The sequence below is a fragment of the Anomaloglossus baeobatrachus genome, chromosome 12 (assembly GCF_048569485.1).
Source record: "Anomaloglossus baeobatrachus isolate aAnoBae1 chromosome 12, aAnoBae1.hap1, whole genome shotgun sequence".
Lineage (NCBI taxonomy): Eukaryota > Metazoa > Chordata > Amphibia > Anura > Aromobatidae > Anomaloglossus > Anomaloglossus baeobatrachus.
In genome coordinates, this window is record NC_134364.1 from 131,251,885 (window position 1) to 131,275,323 (window position 23,439).

The following is a 23,439-nucleotide window of genomic DNA, read 5'->3' on the forward strand; positions in this document are numbered from 1 at the left end:
GGAGTGTATTCTGGCTGCACAACTTTCTCCTCAGCAGCATGTCTGTCACTAGGAGCAAGGCTGCAAACATGTATGCTATATGCACTGCGTGTAAGCTCATTCTGCCAGAGCCAAGCACATACCCACATTGTGATGCCTGTGCTAACATGGTTGTGTCTCAGCCTGGAGCCTCCGCAGGGGTCCCTCCGGCTGCTCCGGCCCCGGTGGCTGAACCCCCGGCTTGGGTAGCATCCTTTTCACAAGCTATTTCCAAGTCTTTTGCCGACTCCATGGGGCAGCTGTCCCGGACGCTGCTGTCTATGCATCAGCCTCCCTCTCAGGGTGTCTCTGCGGCTCCGAGCTCTGCAGAGCCCTCAGAGCATGTCCTAGGACCCCGTCCCCCTAAACGGAGACGCACAGACCCTTCTCCTTCCTCGTCCCACGGCTCTGATTCATAAGCCGAGGTGCAGGGCGAGGAGGATTCACTTACTGTGGGCTCAGACTCTGCCTCTATGTACCCCATTGACTTGTCTGAGGGTGATGCGGATGTTAGTGACTTGATTGCGTCCATTAACTCCGTACTGAACCTCAACCCACATGAGTCAGAGGAACAACCCTCTCTGGTAGAGGTACACCAGTTTACCTCTCCTAAGAAACCTAGGAGTATGTTTTTTAACCACTCCAGCTTTCAGACCACTGTTAACAAGCCCAGGGCCTGTCCTGACAAACGTTTTCCGAAGCGTAGTTCAGATGACCGTTTCCCTTTTCCACCGGAGGTGGTTAAGGACTGGGCCCAGTCCCCAAAGGTAGACCCTCCAGTGTCCAGAATCTCAGCCCGCACAGTCGTAGCTGTGGCTGACGGCACTTCTCTTAAGGACCCCACTGACCGCCAGGTTGACCTGCTGGCCAAGTCTGTATTTGAGGCGGCAGGAGCCTAGTTCTCCCCGACTTTTGCGGCAGTGTGGGCTCTTAAGGCTGTCTCTGCCTCCCTGGCGGAGATTCATTCCCTCTCCAGGGACTCTATTCCTGAGATGGATGCCTTAACTTCTCAAGCTTCGGCTTTTGCATCCTACGCCATGTCTGCCATCCTGGAGGCTTCTCACCGCACGGCGGTGGCCTCCGCTAACTCCTTCGCGATCCGCAGGATCTTGTGGCTTCGAGAGTGGAAAGCGGACGCTTCCTCTAAGAAGTACCTTGCGAGTCTCCCTTTTACTGAGTCCCGGCTGTTTGGGGAACAGCTGGATGACATAATTAAGGAAGCTACTGGCGGGAAGAGTACTTCCTTGCCACAAGCTAAAGCCAAGAAACCTGTCCAGGGCAGGAACCTATCGAGGTTTCGTTCCTTTCGTTCCTCTAACTGGTCATCCTCTAAGCCCTCGGCCTCGTCCACTACCGCCAAGGATCGTAAATCCAACTGGCGCGCAAAGCCGCGTCCTCAAAAGACCGGAGGAGCTGCTGCCACCAAGGCAGCCTCCTCGTGACTATCTGGCCGCGCCAGCAAAGTCCTTGGTCGGTGGCAGGCTCTCCCACTTTGGCGACGTGTGGTTGCAACACGTCTCCGATCAGTGGGTGCGGGATATCATCACCCACGGCTACAGGATACCATTTTCTTCCAGCCCGCCAAACAGATTTTTTCTGTCCACCCCCCCCTGCTCCAAAGCCGCCGCCTTCTCTCAGGCCGTGGCATCCCTGCAGGCCAACGGTGTAATTGTTCCGGTCCCCGCGCGGGAACGGTTCAGCGGTTTCTACTCAAACCTCTTTCTAGTCCCCAAAGAGGACGGTTCCTCCCGACCCATCCTGGATCTCAAGCTTCTCAACAAGCATGTTCAGGTGCGGCACTTTCGCATGGAATCTCTGAGATCGGTCATTGCCTCAATGACCCAGGGAGATTTTCTGGCATCCATCGACATCAGAGATGCCTATCTGCATGTGCCTATTGCGGTCTCACACCAGCGTTGGCTACGTTTTGCAATCGGAGAGGAACATTTCCAGTTCGTGGCTCTTCCCTTTGGCTTAGCCACGGCCCCTCGAGTGTTCACCAAGGTCATGGCAGCAGTGGTTGCAGTCCTGCACCTCCAGGGATTGGCAGTGATTCCTTACCTGGACGACCTAGTCAAGGCCTCATCCAGTGTAGACTGCCAGCGGAGTGTCTCTCTCACTGTCGCCACGCTAGTTCAGTTCGGGTGGCTTGTCAACCCAAGTCGACTCTGACCCCGACCCAGGTACTTATGTACCTAGGGATGCAATTCGAGACTCTGCCGGCACTTGTCAAGTTGCCCTTAGTCAAACAGCAGTCCCTTCGTCTGGCGGTGCGCTCTCTGCTGAGGCACCGCCGTCATTCCATCAGACACCTCATGCAGGTGCTGGGTCAGATGGTGGCGTCCATGGAAGCGGTTCCCTTTGCCCAGTTCCATCTGCGTCCCTTGCAGCTGGACATTCTCCGCTGTTGGGACAAGCGGATCTCTTCCTTGGACAGGCTGGTGGCTCTGTCATCACAAGCCAGGAACTCCCTTCAGTGGTGGCTTCAGCCCCTCTCCCTTTCACAGGGACGCTCCTTCCTGACTCCGTCCTGGGTGATCCTCACCACGGATGCCAGTCTCTCCGGTTGGGGAGCGGTATTTCTCCATCACCGAGCACAGGGCACTTGGACTCCATCCGAATCAGCCCTCCCGATCAATGTGCTGGAAATCAGAGCTGTGTTTCTAGCTCTCCTAGACTTTCACCACCTATTGGCGGGCAAGCACATTCGGGTTCAGTCGGACAACGCGACAGCGGTTGCCTACATCAATCACCAGGGCGGAACTCACAGCCGTCTGGCGATGTTGGAGGTTCAACGAATCCTCCAGTGGACGGAGGACTCCAAGTCCACCATATCCGCAGTCCACATCCCAGGCGTGGAAAACTGAGAGGCCGATTATCTCAGCCGTCAAACCGTGGACGGCGGCGAGTGGGCCCTGCATCCGTCAGTGTTCAGATCAATCTGCCGCAAGTGGGGCACTCCGGAAGTGGTGCTAATGGCTTCCCGGCACAACAACAAGGTTCCGGTTTATGTGGCTCGCTCCCACGATCCTCAAGCCTTCGCAGCAGACGCACTGGTTCAAGATTGGTCTCAGTTCCGTCTGGCCTATGTGTTTCCCCCTCTAGCGCTCTTGCCCAGGGTTCTGCGCAAGATCCGAATGGAGGGCCGTCGAGTCATACTCATTGCTCCGGACTGGCCCAGGCGAGCTTGGTACCCAGACCTGCTCCGCCTGTCCGTAGAGGTGCCGTGGCATCTCCCGGACCGCCCAGACCTTCTCTCTCAAGGTCCGTTCTTCCGCCAGAATTCTGCGGCTCTCAGATTGACGGCGTGGCTCTTGAGTCCTGGATCCTGACGGCTTCAGGCATTCCCTCTGAGGTCATCTCCACCATGACTCAGGCTCGGAGGTCTTCCTCGGCCAAGATTTACCACAGGACTTGGAGAATTTTCCTGTCCTGGTGTCGCTCTTCCGGCCATGCTCCTTGGCCGTTCTCCTTGCCGACCATCCTGTCTTTTCTACAGTCAGGTCTACAGTTAGGTCTGTCCCTCAATTCCCTCAAGGGACAGGTGTCGGCTTTGTCGGTATTGTTCCAGCGGCGTATCGCCCGACTGGCTCAGGTGTGCACCTTCATGCAAGGCGCATCTCACATCATCCCTCCTTACCGGCGGCCCTTGGATCCCTGGGACCTTAATCTGGTCCTCACGGCCTTACAGAAACCCCCTTTTGAGCCTCTCAGGGAGGTTCCTTTGTCTAGACTTTCACAGAAAGTTGTCTTTCTAGTAGCCATAACTTCTCTCAGGAGAGTTTCTGATTTGGCTGCGCTTTCTTCGGAATCCCCCTTTTTGGTGTTTCACCAAGACAAGGTGGTTCTTCGTCCGACTCCGGACTTTCTCCCTAAGGTGGTGTCTTCCTTCCACCTTAACCAGGACATTTCATTGCCCTCTCTTTGTCCGGCCCCTGTGCATCGCTTTGAGAAGGCGTTGCACACCTTGGATTTGGTGCGGGCGCTCCGAATCTATGTGTCTCGCACCGCCGTTTTTTGGCGGTGCACCTCACTTTTTGTGCTAACCACGGGTCAGCGCAAGGGCCTCTCGGCTTCTAAACCGACCCTGGCTCGTTGGGTTAGGTCGGCTATCGCCGATGCCTACCAGTGTTCTCAGGTGCCTCCCCCGCCGGGGATTAAGGCGCACTCGACCAGAGCTGTCGGTGCCTCCTGGGCTTTCAGGCACCAGGCTACGGCTCAGCAGGTGTGTCAGGCTGCCACTTGGTCCAGTCTGCACACTTTTTCTAAGCACTACCAAGTGCATGCTCATGCTTCGGCAGATGCGAGCTTGGGCAGACGCATCCTTCAGGCGGCTGTCGCCCATTTGTGAAGTTAGGTTTTGCCTACTTCTCAGTTTGGTTTATTTCCCACCCATGGACTGCTTTGGAACGTCCCATGGTTTGGGTCTCCCATAAGGAACGATGAAAAAAAAGAGAAGTTTGTTTACTTACCGTAAATTCTTTTTCTTGTAGTTCCGACATGGGAGACCCAGCACCCTCCCTGTTGCCTGTTGGCAGTTTTTTGTTCCGTGTGTTTCACCGGCTGTTGTTAGTAGACAGAGTTCTGGTTTTGCCGAGTTTTACTCTATCTCTACTTATGTGTGGATGTCCTCCTTCAGCTTTTGCACTGAACTGGGTAGATTGTCATCCAGGGAGTGTATATAGCCCGGAGGGAGGAGCTACACGTTTGAGTGTAGTACTTTGTGTGTCCTCCGGAGGCGCTAGCTATACACCCATGGTTTGGGTCTCCCATGTCGGAACTACAAGAAAAAGAATTTACGGTAAGTAAACAAAATTCTCTTTTTTAATGAAGTAACAACATTTTCCTCTACAATGCAGATTGAAATCCTCATGTACTGCAATCTGACGAGTCGCCAGAAGTTGCTGTATCAAGCCCTGAAGAATAAAATCTCCATTGACGACCTCCTGCAGTCCTCCATGGGCACCACCCAGCAAGCACAGAACACCACCAGTAGTCTCATGAACCTCGTTATGCAATTCAGGAAGGTGAGGATTCCTCTACTTGTTATTGATTTCCATAGAAAACAACGACCATCCAGCCAGGATTTCATGTATAAAGTAAAGCCGGGGCCTTACTGGCGCTGGGATGCCGGATCCAAGGATAGGAAATTACAGAAATCTGACAATACTCCTTTAAGATATGTTGTAAAGTTCCATGAATTCACGTCTGTGACTTTTGCAGTGATTTGTTATATATACCATTTGTTATATATACCCTTATCTATATTCATCAGCTGCATTAACCCATCTGCTCTTTGTTTCCTTCTTCAGGTGTGCAATCACTCAGAACTATTCGAACGCCAAGAAACCTGGTCTCCCTTTTACTTAGCACTAAGGCCGTACCAGATATCAAAATTTCTCTTCCGGCAGGGAAACATAGAATTTTTAAATTACTCACGTAACAGGTGAGCGTAAAAATCTGACGAATGTAGGAGATTTCTTTACAGTGAAACGGTCAATAAAATCAACCCCCTCAAAACCACACATTCGTGTGCAGGCGTTGTGAAATGTAAATCTACCGACACCTTTTATATCTTTTACTTGCTGTTGCATTCTGCTAAAAATTAGGGTTTTCAATTTTCTCACGTAACAGGTGAGAGTAAAAACCTAATCAATGTAGGTGATTTCTTTGCGTTGAATCTGTCAATCAAATCAACCCCCCCCCAAACCACACATGTGTGCAGGTGTTGTGAAATGGAAATCTACTGACACCTTTTATATCTCTTTTACTTGCTGTTGCATTCTGCTAAAAATTAAGATTTGTATTAATATGTAATGAGGTGTAAAGTGTTTGGCGCGTGACACAGCACTTCCCTAGCCACTGCCTCTTGCATATTGGATGCATAGATGACAGAGAAAAAAATATGGCACCTTGTGAACGGAAATAGTAAAACACTTAAACATCCTAAAAGATAATTTGGGTCAGTATTGTGCCTGGAGCTGTTGCTGAAACATGGCGGCTCATTCTGATTTTGTCCTTGTAGGTGTTTACACACGCTCCTATCTCCATTTGCACCAGATCACATTCAACAATCGCTCTTCCACAGGAAAAGTAAGTAACTGGCCTGTCCTACTGCAGATCTATTCTCTTCTCACCCCAATACTTCTATTCACATGCACAGGGCCTGACAATACAGCATGTATGGGATCTACTGTAAATGTCCTATCATGGGGAAGTGACCTGGTCGGATCCTCTCATTTCTAAATCCATGTGTATCCTGGTAGAACGCCATTAAATATTTTGTCATTGCATAAACAATATTGTACAATGACATTTTCGATGTTCCTTCCCATATTTATATGGATTTACCCTATTTTTTTTCTAAAACCCAGGATCAGATGAAGAGAGCTGCTTTTCCTTTCTTCGGTTCATTAATATCTCTCCAGCAGAGATGGCCAATGTAATGCGCAATGGACACCAAGCCAGGTAAGCGCGTGTGTGTGTGTATGTATGTATGTGTGTATATATATATATATATATAATATTTCCTTGTCGCTCTATTGGGAGACCCAGACAATTGGGTGTATAGCTTCTGCCTCCGGAGGCCGCACAAAGTATTACACTCAAAAGTGTTAAGCCCCTCCCCTTCTGCCTATACACCCCCCGTGCTCCCACGGGCTCCTCAGTTTTTTGCTTTGTGCGAAGGAGGTCAGACACGCACAGCACAGCTCCACAGATTAGTCAGCAGCAGCTGCTGACTATGTCGGTTGGAAGAAAAGTGGGCCCATATAGGGCCCCCAGCATGCTCCCTTCTCACCCCACTCTTGTCGGCGGTGTTGTTAAGGTTGAGGTATCCATTGCGGGTACGGAGGCTGGAGCCCACATGCTGCTTTCCTTCCCCATCCCCCTCAGGGCTCTGGGTGAAGTGGGATCCTATCGGTCTCCAGGCACTGAGACCGTGCTTCATCCACAACTCCTGTGGAGCCTGCTGGATAGGAGCCGGGTACCGTTCAGGGACATGGCCCTGCTACGTGAAGGTACTCTGTATCCCTGTGGGGACCGCGCACGGCAACACCTCAGCTTTGCTGGGTGTGCTAGTGCACCGCGGCGCTGACCGGGTTAAACTGTGCCATTACACACTCAGCGTCGCTGAGTGTGTTTATATGTAGGGGCTACCGCACTAACCGCCGCTGCCATGGGAAACTGTGGCGCGGCTGGGACTAGTAGTTCGCCGGGGACTTCGGCGTCGGCCGCGCTTTTACGGCGGCCACGCTTATACTCGAGTCCCCGGCTTGCTTGCGGCCTAGTTTCCCTTTCTCCTGCCCTCAGCCCTGACAGGCAGGGGAAGGGCGGGACGCTGCACGGAACGAGCAGCACTGAGGGCTGGAGTATGATTTCCATACTCCACCCCCCTCACTGTGCACAGTGTGAGCACCTCGGCTACGCCCACGGCTCCCTCCTCTCGTCAGGACGCCGCAGCCATTTCCTGTCAGCTCCTACGACGCTGCAGAGAGGGACAAACCCTGGGAGACCCAGACACGGTCTCTGGTGGCCTCATAACCGCTTTAGGCGGATGGTAAGCAGCACCTGTGGTGCTAGCCCCATGGTGCTGTAGTGTATTGATACATTATTTGTTTATAGTATATATTTTACACTGTATGAGCACAGTTCATTCTGGCTATATACCCTATTGTGTTACTCAGGGCGCCCACAAAAGGCAGGGGTGCCAAAACACAGGCTTATTATGCTGCCTGCGTCGCTTGTACGACCCAGCTGCCGGCAGGTTCCATTGACCCTCATTGTGTGCATTGTTCGGCCCCTGTGACACTTCTTCAGCCAGGGCCCCTGCTAAGAGGGGCCCAGGGGGAGCCACCTGTTGACACTGTCCTAGTGACGGGGACGGAGTTTGCAAAACTCTCTGAGACTATGGCTAAGATACTAGAAGCCTTGCAGTCCAGACCGGTATCTCAGCAAAGGGACTCTGTTGAATCATTGTTCCCGGGCCCACCTCAGTTGGACCAACAATGTCCTCCCGGGGTATCTCATACATCCCAGGCTGAGGGTTCTGACTTAGACCCCAGTCCCAGACCGACTAAGTGGGCTCGCTTAGAATTTCCCTCGACATCATATTGTTCAGGGTCTCAGCGGGGGGAATCTCTGGTTGATGATGCGGAGACAGCTGATCAGGATTCTGATCCTGAGGGCGCTCTCAATCTTAATACTCCAGACGGGGACGCCATAGTGAACGTTCTTATTGCGTCCATCGATTGAATGCTGGATATTTCTCCCTCAGCTCCTCCGGCGGAGGAGTCAGCTTCTCATACACCGAGTATGTTTCTAGACCACTCTGATTTCAGAGAGGCACTCCAGAATCATCATGCTTGTCCAGATAAGCGTTTTTCTAAGCGCCTTAAGGATACACGTTATCCTTTTTCCCCATAGTGGATCCTCCAATCTCCAGACTGGCGGCTAGATCCATACTTGCAGTGGAAGAGGGGGCCTCGCTCAAAGATGCCACTGACAGGCAGATGGAGCTCTGGTTGAAATCCATCTATGAAGCTATCGGAGCTTCTTTTGCCCCAGCATTTGCAGCCGTATGGGCGCTACAAGCTATCTCAGCAGGTCAAGCGCAAATTGAAGCAGCCACATGCACGGCCGCGCCGCAAGTGGCATCCATAACCACACAGACCTCGGCAATTGCGTCTTACGCTATTATTGCTGTCCTGGACTCTGCGAGCCGTACGGCGGTCGCGGCCGCCAATTCGGTGGTACTCCGCAGGGCCTTGTGGCTACGGGAATGGAAGGCAGATTCTGCTTCCAAAAAAGCGCTTAACCAGTTTGCCAATTTCTGGCGACAGGCTGTTTGGCGAGCGTCTGGATGAAATCATCAAACAATCCAAGGGAAAGGATACATCCTTACCCCAGCCCAAACAGAACATACCCCAACAGAGGAGAGGGCAGTCGAGGTTTAGGTCCTTTCAGGGCGCGGGCAGGTCCCAATTTTCCTCGTCCAAAAGGTCTCAGAAAGAACAAAGGAACTCTGATGCATGGCGGTCTAAGTCACGTCCTTAAAAGGCCACCGGAGGCGCCGCTAACAAAGCGGCTTCCTCATGACTTTCGACCTCCTCTAGTAGCATCCTCGGTCGGTGGCAGGCTCTCCCGCTTTTGCGACACCTGGCTGCCACAAATAAAAGACCGCTGGGTGAGAGACATTCTGTCTCACGGTTACAAGATAGAGTTCACCTCTCGTCCCCCGACTCGATTCTTCAGGTCATCCCCGCCTCCCTAGCGAGCCGAGGCTCTTCTGCAGGCGCTGCACACTCTGAAGGCAGAAGGAGTGGTGATCCCGGTTCATCTTCAGTAACTGAGCCACGGTTTTTACTCCAACTTGTTTGTGGTCCCAAAGGAGGACGGGTCTTTCCGCCCGGTCCTGGACCTGAAACTGCTCAACAAACATGTAAAAACCAGACGGTTCAGGATGGAATCCCTCCGCTCCGTCATCGCCTCAATGTCCCAAGGAGATTTCCTTGCATCGATCGATATCAAAGATGCTTATCTCCACGTACCGATTGCTCCAGAGCACCAGCGCTTCTTGCGCTTCGCCATAGGAAACGAACACCCGCAATTCGTGGCACTGCCGTTCAGCCTGGCAACAGCCTTACGGGTTTTTACCAAGGTTATGGCTACTGTAGTAGCGCTCCTACACTCGCAGGGTCACTCGGTGATCCAGTACTTGGATGCTGATCAAGGCACCCTCTCAAGAGGCATGCCAACGCAGCCTCGACGCTTCCCTGGAGACTCTCCAGGGTTTCGGGTGGATCATCAATTTTCCAAAGTCAAATCTGACACCGGCCCACTCGCTGACATATCTTGGCATGGAGTTTCATACCCTCTCAGAGATAGTGAAGCTTCCGCTGTTCAAGCAGTAGTCACTACAGAAAGGGGTACAATCTCTCCTTCAAGGCCGGTCACACCCCTTGAGGCGCCTCATGCACTTCCTGGGGAAGATGGTGGCAGCAATGGAGGCAGTCTCCTTCGCGCAGTTTCACCTGCGTCCCCTTCGATGGGACATCCTACGCAAATGGGACAGGAAGACGACGTCCCTCGACAGGACCGTCTCCCTCTCTCAGGCGACCAGAGCTTCCCTTCGGTGGTGGCTTCTTCCCACTTCATTATCGAAGGGGAAATCCTTTCTTCCCCCATCCTGGGAAGTAGTCACGATGGACGCGAGTCTGTCAGGGTGGGGAGCGGTTTTTCTCCACCACAGGGCTCAGGGTACGTGGACCCAGCAAGAGTCCTCGCTTCAGATCAATGTTCTGGAAATACGGGCAGTGTATCTTGCCCAGAAAGCGTTCCAGCAGTGGCTGGAGGGCAAGCAGATCCGAATTCAGTCGGACAATTCCACAGCGGTGGCATACATCAACCACCAAGGCGGCACACGCAGCCGGCAAGCCTTCCAGGAAGTCCGGCGGATTTAGATGTGGGTGGAAGCCACGGCATCCACCATATCCGCAGTTCACATCCCAGGCGTGGAAAACTGGGAAGCAGATTATCTCAGTCGCCAGGGCATGGACGCAGGGGAATGGTCCCTTCACCCGGACGTGTTTCAGGAGATCTGTTGCTGCTGGGGGGTGCCGGACGTCGACCTCATGGCGTCCCGGCACAACAACAAGATACCAATGTTCATGGCACGGTCTCAAGATCCCAGAGCTCTGGCGGCAGACGCCTTAGTTCAGGATTGGTCGCAGTCTTCAGCTCCCTTATGTGTTTCCTCCGCTGGCACTGTTGCCCAGAGTGTTACGCAAGATCAGGATCGACTGCCGCCGCGCCATCCTCGTCGCTCCAGACTGGCCAAGGAGGTCGTGGTACCCGGATCTGTGGCATCTCACGGTCGGCCAACCGTGGACACTACCAGACCGAACAGACTTGCTATCTCGAGGGCCGTTTTTCCATCTGAATTCTGCGGCCCTCAACCTGACTGTGTGGCCATTGAGTCCTGGACCCTAGCGTCTTCAGGGTTATCTCAAGACGTCATTGCCACAATGAGACAGGCTAGGAAACCAACGTCCGACAAGATCTTTCACAGGACGTGAAAATTTTTTTCTGTCATGGTGCTCTGTTCAGGGTTTTTCTCCCTGGCCATTTGCATTACCTACTTTTCTGTCCTTCCTTCAATCTGGACTGGAAAAGGGTTTGTCGCTCGGCTCCCTTAAGGGACAAGTCTCAGCGCTCTCTGTGTTCTTTCAGAAGCGCCTAGCCAGACTTCCACAGGTACGCACGTTCCTGCAGGGGGTTTGTCACATCGTTCCACCTTACAAGCGGCCGTTAGAACCCTGGGATCTAAACAGGGTTCTGATGGTTCTTCAGAAACCACCATTCGAGCCAATGAGAGATATTTCCCTCTCACGACTTTCGCAGAAAGTGGTTTTTCTTGTAGCAGTCACTTCTCTTCGGAGAGTGTCTGAGCTAGCAGCATTGTCGTGCAAAGCCCCTTTCCTGGTGTTCACCAGGACAAGGTGGTTCTACGTCCGGTTCCGGATTTTCTCCCTAAGGTGGTATCCTCCTTTCATCTCAATCAGGATATTTCCTCACCTTCTTTTTATCCTCATCCAGTTCACCAATGTGAAAAGGATTTGCACTTGTTAGTTTTGGTGAGAGCACCAAATCAACCCTGGCTCAGTGGATCAAGGAGCCAATTATCGAAGCTTACCGTTCGGCTGGGCTTCCGGTTCCCTCAGGGCTGAAGGCCCATTCTACCAGAGCCGTGGGCGCGTCCTGGGCTTTGAGGCACCAGGCTACGGCTCAGCAGGTGTGTCAGGCGGCTACCTGGTCGAGCCTGCACACTTTCACGAAGCACTATCAGGTGCATACCTATGCTTCGGCGGATGCCAGCCTAGGTAGACGAGTCCTTCAGGCGGCGGTTGCCCACCTGTAGGAAAGGGCCGTTTTACGGCTCTCTTACGAGGTATTAATTTACCCACCCAGGGACTGCTTTTGGACGTCCCAATTGTCTGGGTCTCCCAATAGAGCGACAAAGAAGAAGGGAATTTTGTTTACTTACCGTAAATTCCTTTTCTTCTAGCTCTAATTGGGAGACCCAGCACCCGCCCTGTTTTTTTGTGTACACATGTTGTTCATGTTGAATGGTTTCAGTTCTCCGATATTCCTTCGGATTGAGGTTACTTTAAACCAGTTTTTAATTCTTTTTCCTCCTTCTTGCTTTTGCACCAAAACTGAGGAGCCCGTGGGAGCACGGGGGGTGTATAGGCAGAAGGGGAGGGGCTTAACACTTTTGAGTGTAATACTTTGTGCGGCCTCCGGAGGCAGAAGCTATACACCCAATTGTCTGGGTCTCCCAATTAGAGCTAGAAGAAAAGGAATTTACGGTAAGTAAACAAAATTCCCTTCATATATACAGTGTATATATAATATATATATATATATGTATGTATGTATGTATGTGTATATATATATATATATATATATATATATATATGTGTATATATACAGTGTATATATAAAATATATGTATATATCTCTCTATATATATATATATATATATACAGTATATATAAAATATACCATATTTTTCGTTTTATAAGAGGCGCACTGGATTATAAGATGCACCCCAAATTTGTAGAAGGGAAATAGAAAAACTTTTTTACTGGTAAAATGAGGGTCCGTGTTATAATCCTAGTGCATCCTATATTGTATGAGGCGGCAGTGATGAAGCGGCTCAGGAAGATCAGAGAAAACCGGGTAGGCAATGCTACATTCTAGGAGGAGAAGGAGGTGTCGCGGCTCAGGAGGGTTTGCGGTGCTGCGGTTTCGGAGGAGGGGTATCACGGCTCAAGCGTTTCAGTGTACGGTGAGTCGGGGATACTGCAGGCTCATTGGGGTGTCACGGCGGCAAGTGTCATTGATCCAGACTGTGCAGGCTCCATTGAATCGCCGGCCGTTGACACAATGGACTTCAAGAAAATGGCCGTGGAATCCCATCTGCACACGCGCTGCCTTCACGGCCATTTTCTTGGAGTCCATCTTGTTAACTGCAGGCGATTCAAAACAGCCCGCAGTCCACCGGCAGATTGATGGTGCCCGCCACCGCAACACCCCACAAGCCTACAGTATTGTTGACCCTCCGCTGCTGCACACTGACCCTCCTGAGCCACTCCACTGCAGTGACACCCTCTCCAAACCCTCCGTATTGCCAACCCTGCGACACCACTGCCGCCTCAGTAAGCCATATGTGGTTTGTAAGTCGCACTCCCATTGTTCCCCCAGTTTTGGGGGGAAAAAAAGTGGATCTTACAAACCAGAAAATACGATATATATCAGAAAATGTGTGTCCTGAAGGATCTCCAATCTGCTTCATAAAAACGGCCTCACAGTCAGACTGTTCTAGTTGTCCATAGCAACCAATCAGAAATCAGCTTTCACTTTACCTCAGCAGCTTCAATTCTGAAAGCTCCACTTTGGTTGCTATAGGCAACTAGAGCGATCTTACTGTGAGGTAATTTTTATAAATGAGGCCCCGGGTACTTCTGCAGTGACTGTAGGCAACTAGAACTAGATTACTCTTAGGCTATTCTCATAATGAGGCCCCCTTCTGCACTGGTTGTTGACAGCCGTTGCTGTAGCTACAGACTTTAGAGTGATTTTGGCTGCCCCTTTAACAGTAACTCTTTAGGTGCCACCCTTTAAGACCTATTGTGCAAAAACTGTGGTTTTGCATTCAACACTTGACAGCCATTTTCTCCTTTTATTTCTATAGGGCCTCAATTTGCGGGGCCAAATCTTGTGAAGGATGTGGGGGGCTAATTTTCATGTTTGCAGTATTATTAGTCTGGTGCTCCTTCCATTGGGCATTTCTGTAATGTCTAGGCCGGCATTATGACCTTTCTAATGGATCGGGGAGGGTAAATGCCTGCGGCTTGTGACCACAGGGCCGCTTCTTGGCATAACCGCCACCTTATCATATGGCCATGCCCAGGATCTTATAGCGGTTGTCCTTAGTATGGGAGATATGACCTGGGATGAAGGGCGTGTAGGTGCGCATGTAATGTGTATGTGTGCACGCTCCACCCCCGCACCATTCAGGGAGGACATTGCTGAGCCCCGTTCTTCGTATTGGTGGGACCCTCAGATGAGCCGATCAGGTAAAATTATAATTTGCCTGTTTGTGCGTTTTTTCCCAGGACATTCCAGACCCCGGAGTCTAATAACATAATATGTAATAAATAATTGTATATCTCCATATTGCCCTCACTGCTTCCGTCTCTGGCCCGTCCGCTCCTCGAGGAATCTGCAGATCGGCGGCAATGAAATAACCCAACCTCAGTCGCTAGGCCCGGCCATCCGGTTTTCTAGGCTCCAAAGGGTATTGTGCATGCGCAGAACCCTGACGGGTGGCGTTGAGTGGCAAAGAGGCCGGAGAGCGGAGTGTAATGTTTATATTTTATCTTGTTTTTTTAGCATATTGATGGCCTTTATTGGTTTAGAGAAATGTTGGCCTGTGGCTGCCATTTTTTTAATCTCCAAGGAAGTAAAAACAAGAAAAAAGGATCTGCTTGGTGAATTTGGTGAATGCCAATTTTTTTTGCAGAATTCGATTGCACTCAAAATTATTTGCTGATCTTTAGTTGTGCCCCAGTTATCCCATATCCCATTGATAACGACCAACGTTTATACGAGGGGGCTGCTGATAAGTCTTTGGCTTTACCCAGAAAGAAACGAGGCAGGATGATGAAACTTTCCATTTCTTCCACACACTCTCCACTGGTGACAACACTTCTTACATCGGTATTCCATGTTCTGTAAGCCTAACAAAAAGAAGGATTTCGGTTGTGCCTCAAACCAGGCATCCGTAGCAGCCATGACATCAGAAATGGTGTGAGATTTGGTACCTTGAGGTGTTTCCTTAGGTTTGGAAAGAGATGATAGTCGGAGGGAGCTAGATCTGATGAATAGGGTGGGTGGTCACCAGCTGGAAGCCCGGCTCTGCCAGTTTTGCTGTGGTCGCTTGTGCGGTGTGAGCGGAGGCGTTGTCTTGCAGGAACAAGAGTCCTTTGGACAGCTTGCTGTACCTTTTGGCCTTCAGAGCTGCCTTCAATTGGTCCAAAAGTTCAGTGTAATACCTTGCATTTGTAACGGGGGCAGGGGGCGCCTCAGGGGGTGTATTCGGGTCCCCTCGCCTTGTGGGCCGCAGGCTGAACCCCGGCCCGGCCGTTACTTGCAAAACAGGTGTGTTGTTGGGGCAGAGTGTGGATGCATGGGGCCCATTCATGACAGCGTTCCTTCTGTGCTCTCCAGCTCCTTCTTCACTTTCAGGAAAGAGACAATTGCAGGCAGCGGGTAAACCAAACACCGTTTTATTAGACAAAGCTTCCATCTTTCTGTTTGCAGCAGTCTTACTTTAGTACGTTACAAGTTACAAGTCCTTTTCTACAAAAACGGTTTCCTTTTTCTCTACGGGCACTTTCCTTTGCCTGCAGGGGCCAATTGTTATTCCCCTAGCAGTGGTACTCCTATCCCGATTTTAGTCCAGCCCTTTCCCAGGGATTTGTATTGAACTAGGGGACGGCTCCAGTACTCACTACCGGCTCCGGATTAGCTCCAACTTCTCCGCTCCACTGCCACAGCACCCACTCCTGCACTCTGCCCCGGCACTTCTCCTCAGCTCACTCTCCTGTTACATCTCCCAGCACACTGCCCTGCATTCAGAACCCTTCCTTCCCCACCTAGGCTGCCCTGCCCCTTCATTCCCTGCCACTGTTACCAGGGGAACCACTGCTCTACACTGGCACCTAGTGGGGAAACAGTTTATGGCAGGTAACATTTTACCATCAACATTTACAATTTGCCACCATACTACTGTGGCGTCTTCAGGGGGGGAAAAACCGCTCCTTCACTACCAGGGGTCCGACTACCCCTTACATTCCTCCCCTCTTTAACCTCAGCCTCCTGGCGAGGTTCGTACCTGCAAAACAACACATGTAGGAAAACACAATACTTAAAACACACAGACTGGCACACAAGTTTGGTGCCCGGAGTCCCTCCAGGGAAGCTACCGGTCTTAGTCGCACATCTGCCCGGAGGCCCTCCTCAGGCGCTCCCGGTCTTAGCTGACCTTCTGCCCGGAGGCTATTTCCAAGCGCTCCCAGTCTTTGGGTGGGCAGAAAACAACAGGACAACAAGATTCCTTCTTAACAGTCACGGAAGGAGTCCACGCACAGTTCTGCATTAAGCTCCTCCTGGGTTCAGTACTTTTAACGTTGCTTGAGCTGTAACATTCGCTGGCTCCTAACAGCAAACAGACGTCTCTTCCGGATGACCACCTCTTCACGCTGGGTGGTATGCACGCAGCCATTCGGCCCGCTGGGCCCTCACATGGTCGGAGAGGGACTGTCCAGGTAAGCGGGGTAGCCTACGAAACGGCTCATAACCCGGTGGCTCCGGTACTTCCTTCTCTGGTTCAGGCCCTTCAGCTTCCTGCGGGGGTGAGGGGGTAGCTGGACGGGACCGCAGTGGGCTGCCGACAACAACTACCGGGTGCGACACCATACTATGATGTATCACCAGTAATGCCGATGCTTCTCTTGGCTTGTCTCCAGCCGTAGGTTCGGCGGCCGCTTTTGGCGCGACCGTCGGGGTACTCTTCAGCCCACAGGCTTCAGCGAGCGCTTGCTTATGCTGAGCGCGCCACGCTCTGTTCTCCATTCTGCTTGGTCCAGGTATTGGAGTTTGCTTCTTCTTCCACTGCCGGGGTTGCAATCGCGCCGGGGAAGGTGGAGGCGGTTCTTTTTTTCCCGCTTCTGCCCATACTCCGCCCCCGGCCTCACCCACCAGATCGGCACAGCGTTTGCGACGCCTCTTCTTTCGTGCGGCGCTGCCCACGTCTCTAGACCTTTGCAGTATCTCGGGGCAAGCACCTCCCCTCTTTGGGCAGTGCACTCCGGGCTTCTTCCTTACAGGCCAGCCCAGCGCTTTTCGTTTGGCGCCCACTTTTCGCGCCTTCACTAAATCCATGAGGACGGCCGCCATCTTGCCGCCATCTTGTGGCCTGTTCAGTACATCAGGCACCACTTGGTCTCTGCTCGGGGTTTCTCTTCTGCGGGCTTGATCCTGCCGACTACGCCAAAATGTAACGGGGGCAGGGGGCGCCTCAGGGGGTGTAGTCGGGTCCCCTCGCCTTGTGGGCCGCAGGCTGAACCCCGGGCCGGCCGTTACTTGCAAAACAGGTGTGTTGTTGGGGCAGAGTGTGGATGCATGGGGCCCATTCATGACAGCGTTCTTTCTGTGCTCTCCAGCTCCTTCTTCACTTTCAGGAAAGAGACAATTGCAGGCAGCGGGTAAACCAAACACCGTTTTATTAAACAAAGCTTCCATCTTTCTGTTTGCAGCAGGCTTACTTTAGTACGTTACAAGTTACAAGTCCTTTTCTACAAAAACGGTTTCCTTTTTCTCTACGTGCACTTTCCTTTGCCTGCAGGGGCCAATTGTTATCCCCCTAGCAGTGGTACTCCTATCCCGATTTTAGTCCAGCCCTTTCCCAGGGATTTGTATTGAACTAGGGGACGGCTCCAGTACTCACTACCGGCTCCGGATTAGCTCCAACTTCTCCGCTCCACTGCCACAGCACCCACTCCTGCACTCTGCCCCGGCACTTCTCCTCAGCTCTCTCCTGTTACATCTCCCAGCACACTGGACTCTGCATTCAGAGCCCAACCCCCCTTCTCTTCCCTCCTATGCTGCCCTGCCCCTTCCTTCCCTGTCACTGTTACCAGGGGAACCACTGCTCTACACTGGCACCTAGTGGGGAAACAGTTTATGGCAGGTAACATTTTACCATCAACATTTACAATTTGCCACCATACTACTGTGGCGTCTTCAGGGGGGGAAAAACCGCTCCTTCACTACCAGGGGTCCGACTACCCCTTACACATTGATGGTGGAACCCTTTTGAAGGTAGTCCACTAGCAGCACACCCTCCTTATCCCAGAACATAGACGCCGTCACCTTATTGGCTGATTTTTGCACCCTGCACTTCTTTGGATGAGGAGAACCCCTGCGCCTCCACTCTTTTGACTGCTCCTTGTTTTCAGGGTCACACAAATAAATCCAGGTCTCATCCATAGTGACCAGTCGATCCAGGGAGATCTTATCAGTCCGGAAACACTGACAAATGGATCGGGAAGTTGTCACTTGCTGCTTCTCTGATCTGTTGTCAGACATTTGGGGACCCACTTTGGAGATCGCTTCCTCATGTTCATGGATAATGACACAAACACGTTCCCAGGAAATCCCCTTGATGTCTGCTATTGCTTTAGCTGAAATTCGTGGATTCTCCAGTATGAGGTTGTGCGCAGCATCGACGATCTCCGGAACAACAACCACTCTCGGGCGTCCAGGACGTTCCTCATCGTTGGGGCTGAAGTGGCCCGTTTTACATTTGGCAACCCAGCTCTTTCCTGTGGAATATGAAGGGCATTGATCCCCCAATGTCTGCGACATATCACCATGAATATCCGCCGCGAACTTTCCTTGCAGAAACAAGAATTTTATCCTCCTTTGCTCTCAGTTGCTGTGGATATCGCATTAGACTCCGTCATTTTGTTTTCCCGCGTGTGTAGAACACTGTTGCCATAAGCAACAAACACAAAATGTAAACATATATTAGACACATAAGGCTTTCATGTGATGCAACATTCGTTACCATAGAAACAAAAAAAAGATCACAAAGCCAAAGACTTATCAGCAGCCCCTCGTACACTTGATGCCTTCCCTTAAAGTTAATCCCAAGTGGCACTGAAAAGGTTTATTATTAGACAACGTCCATTGTTAAAGATTATACTGCAAAAGTATTAATTCTTACAACACAAAAAAATTGGGAGTCCCCATACTTGTAAGACATTATTCACATGCCACTTGTTAAGTGCTAAAAATAATAAAACAAAAATAATGGCTTTGGTATGGAGCGAGCACATAGGTGCCACTCACTGTGTCCGTCAACTCCATAGATATTGGCACAGTGTGTGGTGACGTCCGTGTCACGGGGTCCTTCTCCCATGTCACACAGTCAACAGAGCGATAGATGGATGACCAATCCAAAGATCCTTTATTCCAAGTAAAATCAGATGGTCCATAAAAATAATCCAGCACACAGAGGGTAAAATAGTCCAGGAACATGGATATAGTCCAGTAAGCGATAAATGTCCTGGTCTCTCTGGGGAGCCTCAGCTTCTCCCACAGACAATGAATCTTCCTGCTTTTCTCTTGAGTTCTCAACCAGACTGAATAATCTCCCAGGTAAACAGAGAGTTTGGGTGGATCCCAGGCCCCCTCCCCCAGACCTAGGGACAGAAGCACTGCACGGGGTTATAACCCTGAAGACAGGACAAATAATACATAGAATAGACAGAGCACCGCACCTAAAATACAAACCTACACAAAATTATACATAACCCGCCATATTCCACCATCACAACCTGTTACAGGTCTTCAGTGTCTTTCCTCCATATTCCCACTCGAGGAACAAAGCTTTACTGCTGAAATCATGGGAAGTGCTAGGATACTTAGTAGAAAATGGAATGCAAGGCCTGAATATACCACGTGTCCTCACATGTGGAAGGGGCTCAGAGGCTGCGCTTACCCCCCGGGGATGATACTGGTTATATTACATAACCAAAAGCTGTCTCCAGCAGCCGGTGCGGGTTCTGGCCGTGACTGTTAACCATCTACATGCCACAAACAATCTCTGACAGCAGCATTTAAATGGACCACTCTCCTGAGCACATGGGCTCCCAATGGCCCCCGCAGCACAATTGTGATGGACTGATGGGTTACTCTGACAGCCGGGGGTCGGTTGAGGGCCCCCATTGCTGTAGGCTGAGCTCCATAGCAGATCGCGATTTTTACTGTATACTGCAATCCTGTGCAATAGTATAAGCGATTAAACGACTAACAAATAATATAACAAAATAAATAAAAAAAACATTTTAATATGGAATTAATCAACCTGATCTCCGTGAAAAAAAGAGAATCAGAATGCCAGAATTGTGTTTTTGGGTCACCTCCCTAAAAAGAAAAAAATAAAAAAATATATATATATAATATATAATATATATATATATATATATATATATATATATATATATAATAAAAAGCATTGTATGTACACAAAATTGTTATCAATACAAAATACCAGCTCATGAAGGGGAATAAAAAGGTGTGTCCTAAACAAGCTTAGGCAGGCTTTTTGTGTTAGAGACATTTAGTGACGCACAGCCCTGCTCTCCTCCATGATCTCTACAAGTGCGGTGTAGAGTACAGCACAACTATGTGTCAGTGCAAACACCTCTTGCAGCTGTTAATCTCAGGTCCGCGCTGTTGTACTCTCCTCACACAGACTGCTGAGAGGTGAGAGCTAGGAGAGGTGTTTGTATTGTCACTCAGGTCTGCCATACTCTACACAGCGGGTGCAGAGATCTCCGGGAAGAGCAGGGCTGTGTGTCATTACATGTCTCACACAGAGAAAGCCAGTTCTAATCTTATCTAAGGCTGTTCTTTTTTTCTTCTTCTCCTGCATGATGCCTCCTGCTTGTGATTGGTCAATGTTATACAGGGGGAAAAGAACACCCCCCCCAGAGACTGAATCTCTGCTAATACATGAAAGGGCTAGGGCTTATCTCAAATTAGTCTAAACTTTACAGTTTAATATATCTGCAAGAAGAAGTTGACAGCAGTTGTCCCATTTTCTCTATGATCTGTTGCAGGTGGTTAGCACTTTTCATGTCTCTGAAAGAAGCGTACCGGCTCCACCACTCTCGTTTTTGGCTGCAGAAGAGAGCGTCGGTCACGGCACGCGCGTCCCTGACAAACAGGGACTTTATTGTTTGGGTAGATCTTCCATTTGCTTTCCCTAGGATCCACACCTCTCCTCTCCTGCAGGTAAAGTCACAGTCAGGCGCGACACGTCCCGTTCACTGTGCAGGTTGCTTTATGTTCAGCTGCTTAAAATGGCTCTAAATAAAGTAGATATTTTACATTACACCTGAAAGAAGCTGCAACTCCTATAGTTCCCTAATACCACGGGCCAGAGCCACCGCGTCCTCCTGTGTGTTATCATTCAAGAAATTGTCCCACCAAAGACACGTATGGCATATCTGCAGGATAGACGCTAGAAGGATCTCGTACATACAACTCTGTGACCTGCACATATCTTCAGGAAAGGTGTCCCCTAAGCTCACGTTCCGACAGGGACCCGACCACTGTGACCGGGAAGATGGCTGGAAAGAGTGCTTGGATGTGTGCAGAACTGCTATAGTGGTGAAGAAAGAGCGAGCCAGCGCATTGGAGGCATGTGCCATGACACAGCTCTGGTTGCTGCATGCGCCATACTGCTGCTCCAGTCTCAGCCTAACAGTGGCATGGTGCATGCAATGTGCCCACGCTGTGGAAAATGCACGGAATTTGCCATGGAGTTTTCGCGGAAATTCCGCGGATTTTTCAACAATCTGCAGCACAGCTACTCCCCAGCCATTTGTATGGCATTTGGGAACTGTTGCTGCTCCAGTTCCTGCATGTGCCGTGCTGCTGCTCTCGTCACTGCACACGCCAGCCGCTGCTCCGGTCGCTTCACTTTCCATGTCGCTCTGCCGGTCACTGCATGCGCCATGCCACTGCTCCAGTCACTGCATGCACCATGCCGCTGCTCCAGTCACTGCATGCACCATGCTGCTGCTCCAGTCACTGCATGCACCATGCCGCTGCTCCAGTCACTGCATGCACCATGCCGCTGCTCCAGTCACTGCATGCACTATGCCGCTGAAAACCGAAGAACAGCGTAACTGGATTTTAACCGCAGTAAAGGGCAAAGACTTCTGAAAGCATAAATGGATACAGAGGAAAAAGAAGTCATTCATTTTGCCACAGTGCCTACATGCCTCAAAGCCAAAGGTACAAAGTAGTCAAATGCACAAGTGTGCAGGTAAAAAATACTTTTAATGAACAATCAATGGTACACTACAAGGGCATGGAAATAAGTATAAATAGGTTTACAGAGGCATAGGGGGTGATAAAAATCCCCACATGTGGATGCATGCAAAATCGTATCAATTTAAGTTATTTGTAGCTCCCTGGTATGGTCAATGCTGAAGACATGTAACAACATAGTGCAGACAAGGAAAATACCAGCCGAAGGAAACAGCATACCGGCTACACATTTGTAAAAAACAATACAGCAAGAGACCAGAGGCCAGTATGGAGCTTACCAAGGTAACAGAGGAAAAGTGTGCAGGCACACGCAGGGATAGTCCCGACACGTGTTTCGTGTGGTGACTGCTTCAGGGGACTGTGGACAACAGGACAAGAACGTGAGTCTGATATACCTGCCGGGCTCAAGCTGGATTGGCACCACCTGTCGCAATTCAGTGGGGCGGAGGAGCGCAGCGTCGGTGTGGGCGGCCGCTCAAGCGTCATCTGGGTGGAGGGAAATCCCTCATTGACGTCACAGACCCAGAGGATGCCGGGAAGAGGGCCGCATCCACCGCGCATGCGCAATCCCGCAACCAGGAAGTGCGATCGCGCCACCCATATTGAGTACTGGCAGCAGTGAGGGCAAAGAAAAGCAGACGGGGCTCCTGGGAAGGGATGTCACATATCACTCAGAAAAAGTGACTCAAATATGCCACAATAGGTATATATAGCTTATGCAAATTTAGTAAGAACAAAGGCAGACCAATTGTATTTAGGCTGCTTATTACAAACAGTATACCATACTAGAGCATATGTAGACATATCATGGACAAATACATATATTGAATAAATGTAACATCCCAACCAGGTACAGAAATAAAAACATCTGCTTTGATTAGATTGTGGAGCAAAGCATTCACTGCGGTAATAATCCAGAGTAGTATTTATCAGACATTCCATCTTCTGTAGTTCGTATATATATTCAATGTTCTGATTACTGTAACTTCAGAAGAGGTGGCGTGAGAAACATCCGGCAGGCATATTAGAAAGACGAAAAAGTGAACTGTGAAAAAGGAAAAAGACACAAAAAGTGAATTTTAAAAATTGGGACATAAAAAAGTTTTTTTGTTAAAAAGACTCAACAGAACATGAGCAGCACAAGGGAATTACAACCAACCAGCAAAAAGCATTAGCACAACCCGCAACGGAGGAGACGTGGTGGTTTAAAGGAATGATGCAAACGTTTGTCTTTCATTCAATCCGTTAGGTACCACGGACTCAAGCAGAAAGATCCACCGACACTCTGCCCTTGCTAACATCCTATGAATATCCCCGCCCCTAAGTCCAAGGTGCACCTGGTCAATTCCCCTCACCTTAAAACCTGAGGGGTCCGACCGATGGTGTACCCTAAAGTGGCGGGGAATAGTCTTGAGGGTGTCAACATCCTCCAGTTTGACTTGTTTT

The 23,439-nt window shown here is 50.4% G+C and overlaps 1 protein-coding gene across 1 annotated transcript in view; it reads left to right on the forward strand.

The window, feature by feature from the left end:
- INO80 (INO80 complex ATPase subunit) overlaps window positions 1-23,439 on the forward strand; it is a 322,016-nt gene that overhangs the window by 181,761 nt on the left and 116,816 nt on the right. The window contains exons 20-24 of the mRNA XM_075331242.1: window positions 4,878-5,045; window positions 5,331-5,464; window positions 6,044-6,111; window positions 6,393-6,486; window positions 20,775-20,949. Of these exons, the coding sequence (XP_075187357.1) occupies window positions 4,878-5,045; window positions 5,331-5,464; window positions 6,044-6,111; window positions 6,393-6,486; window positions 20,775-20,949 (639 nt within the window). The remainder of the gene's footprint in view (window positions 1-4,877; window positions 5,046-5,330; window positions 5,465-6,043; window positions 6,112-6,392; window positions 6,487-20,774; window positions 20,950-23,439) is intronic.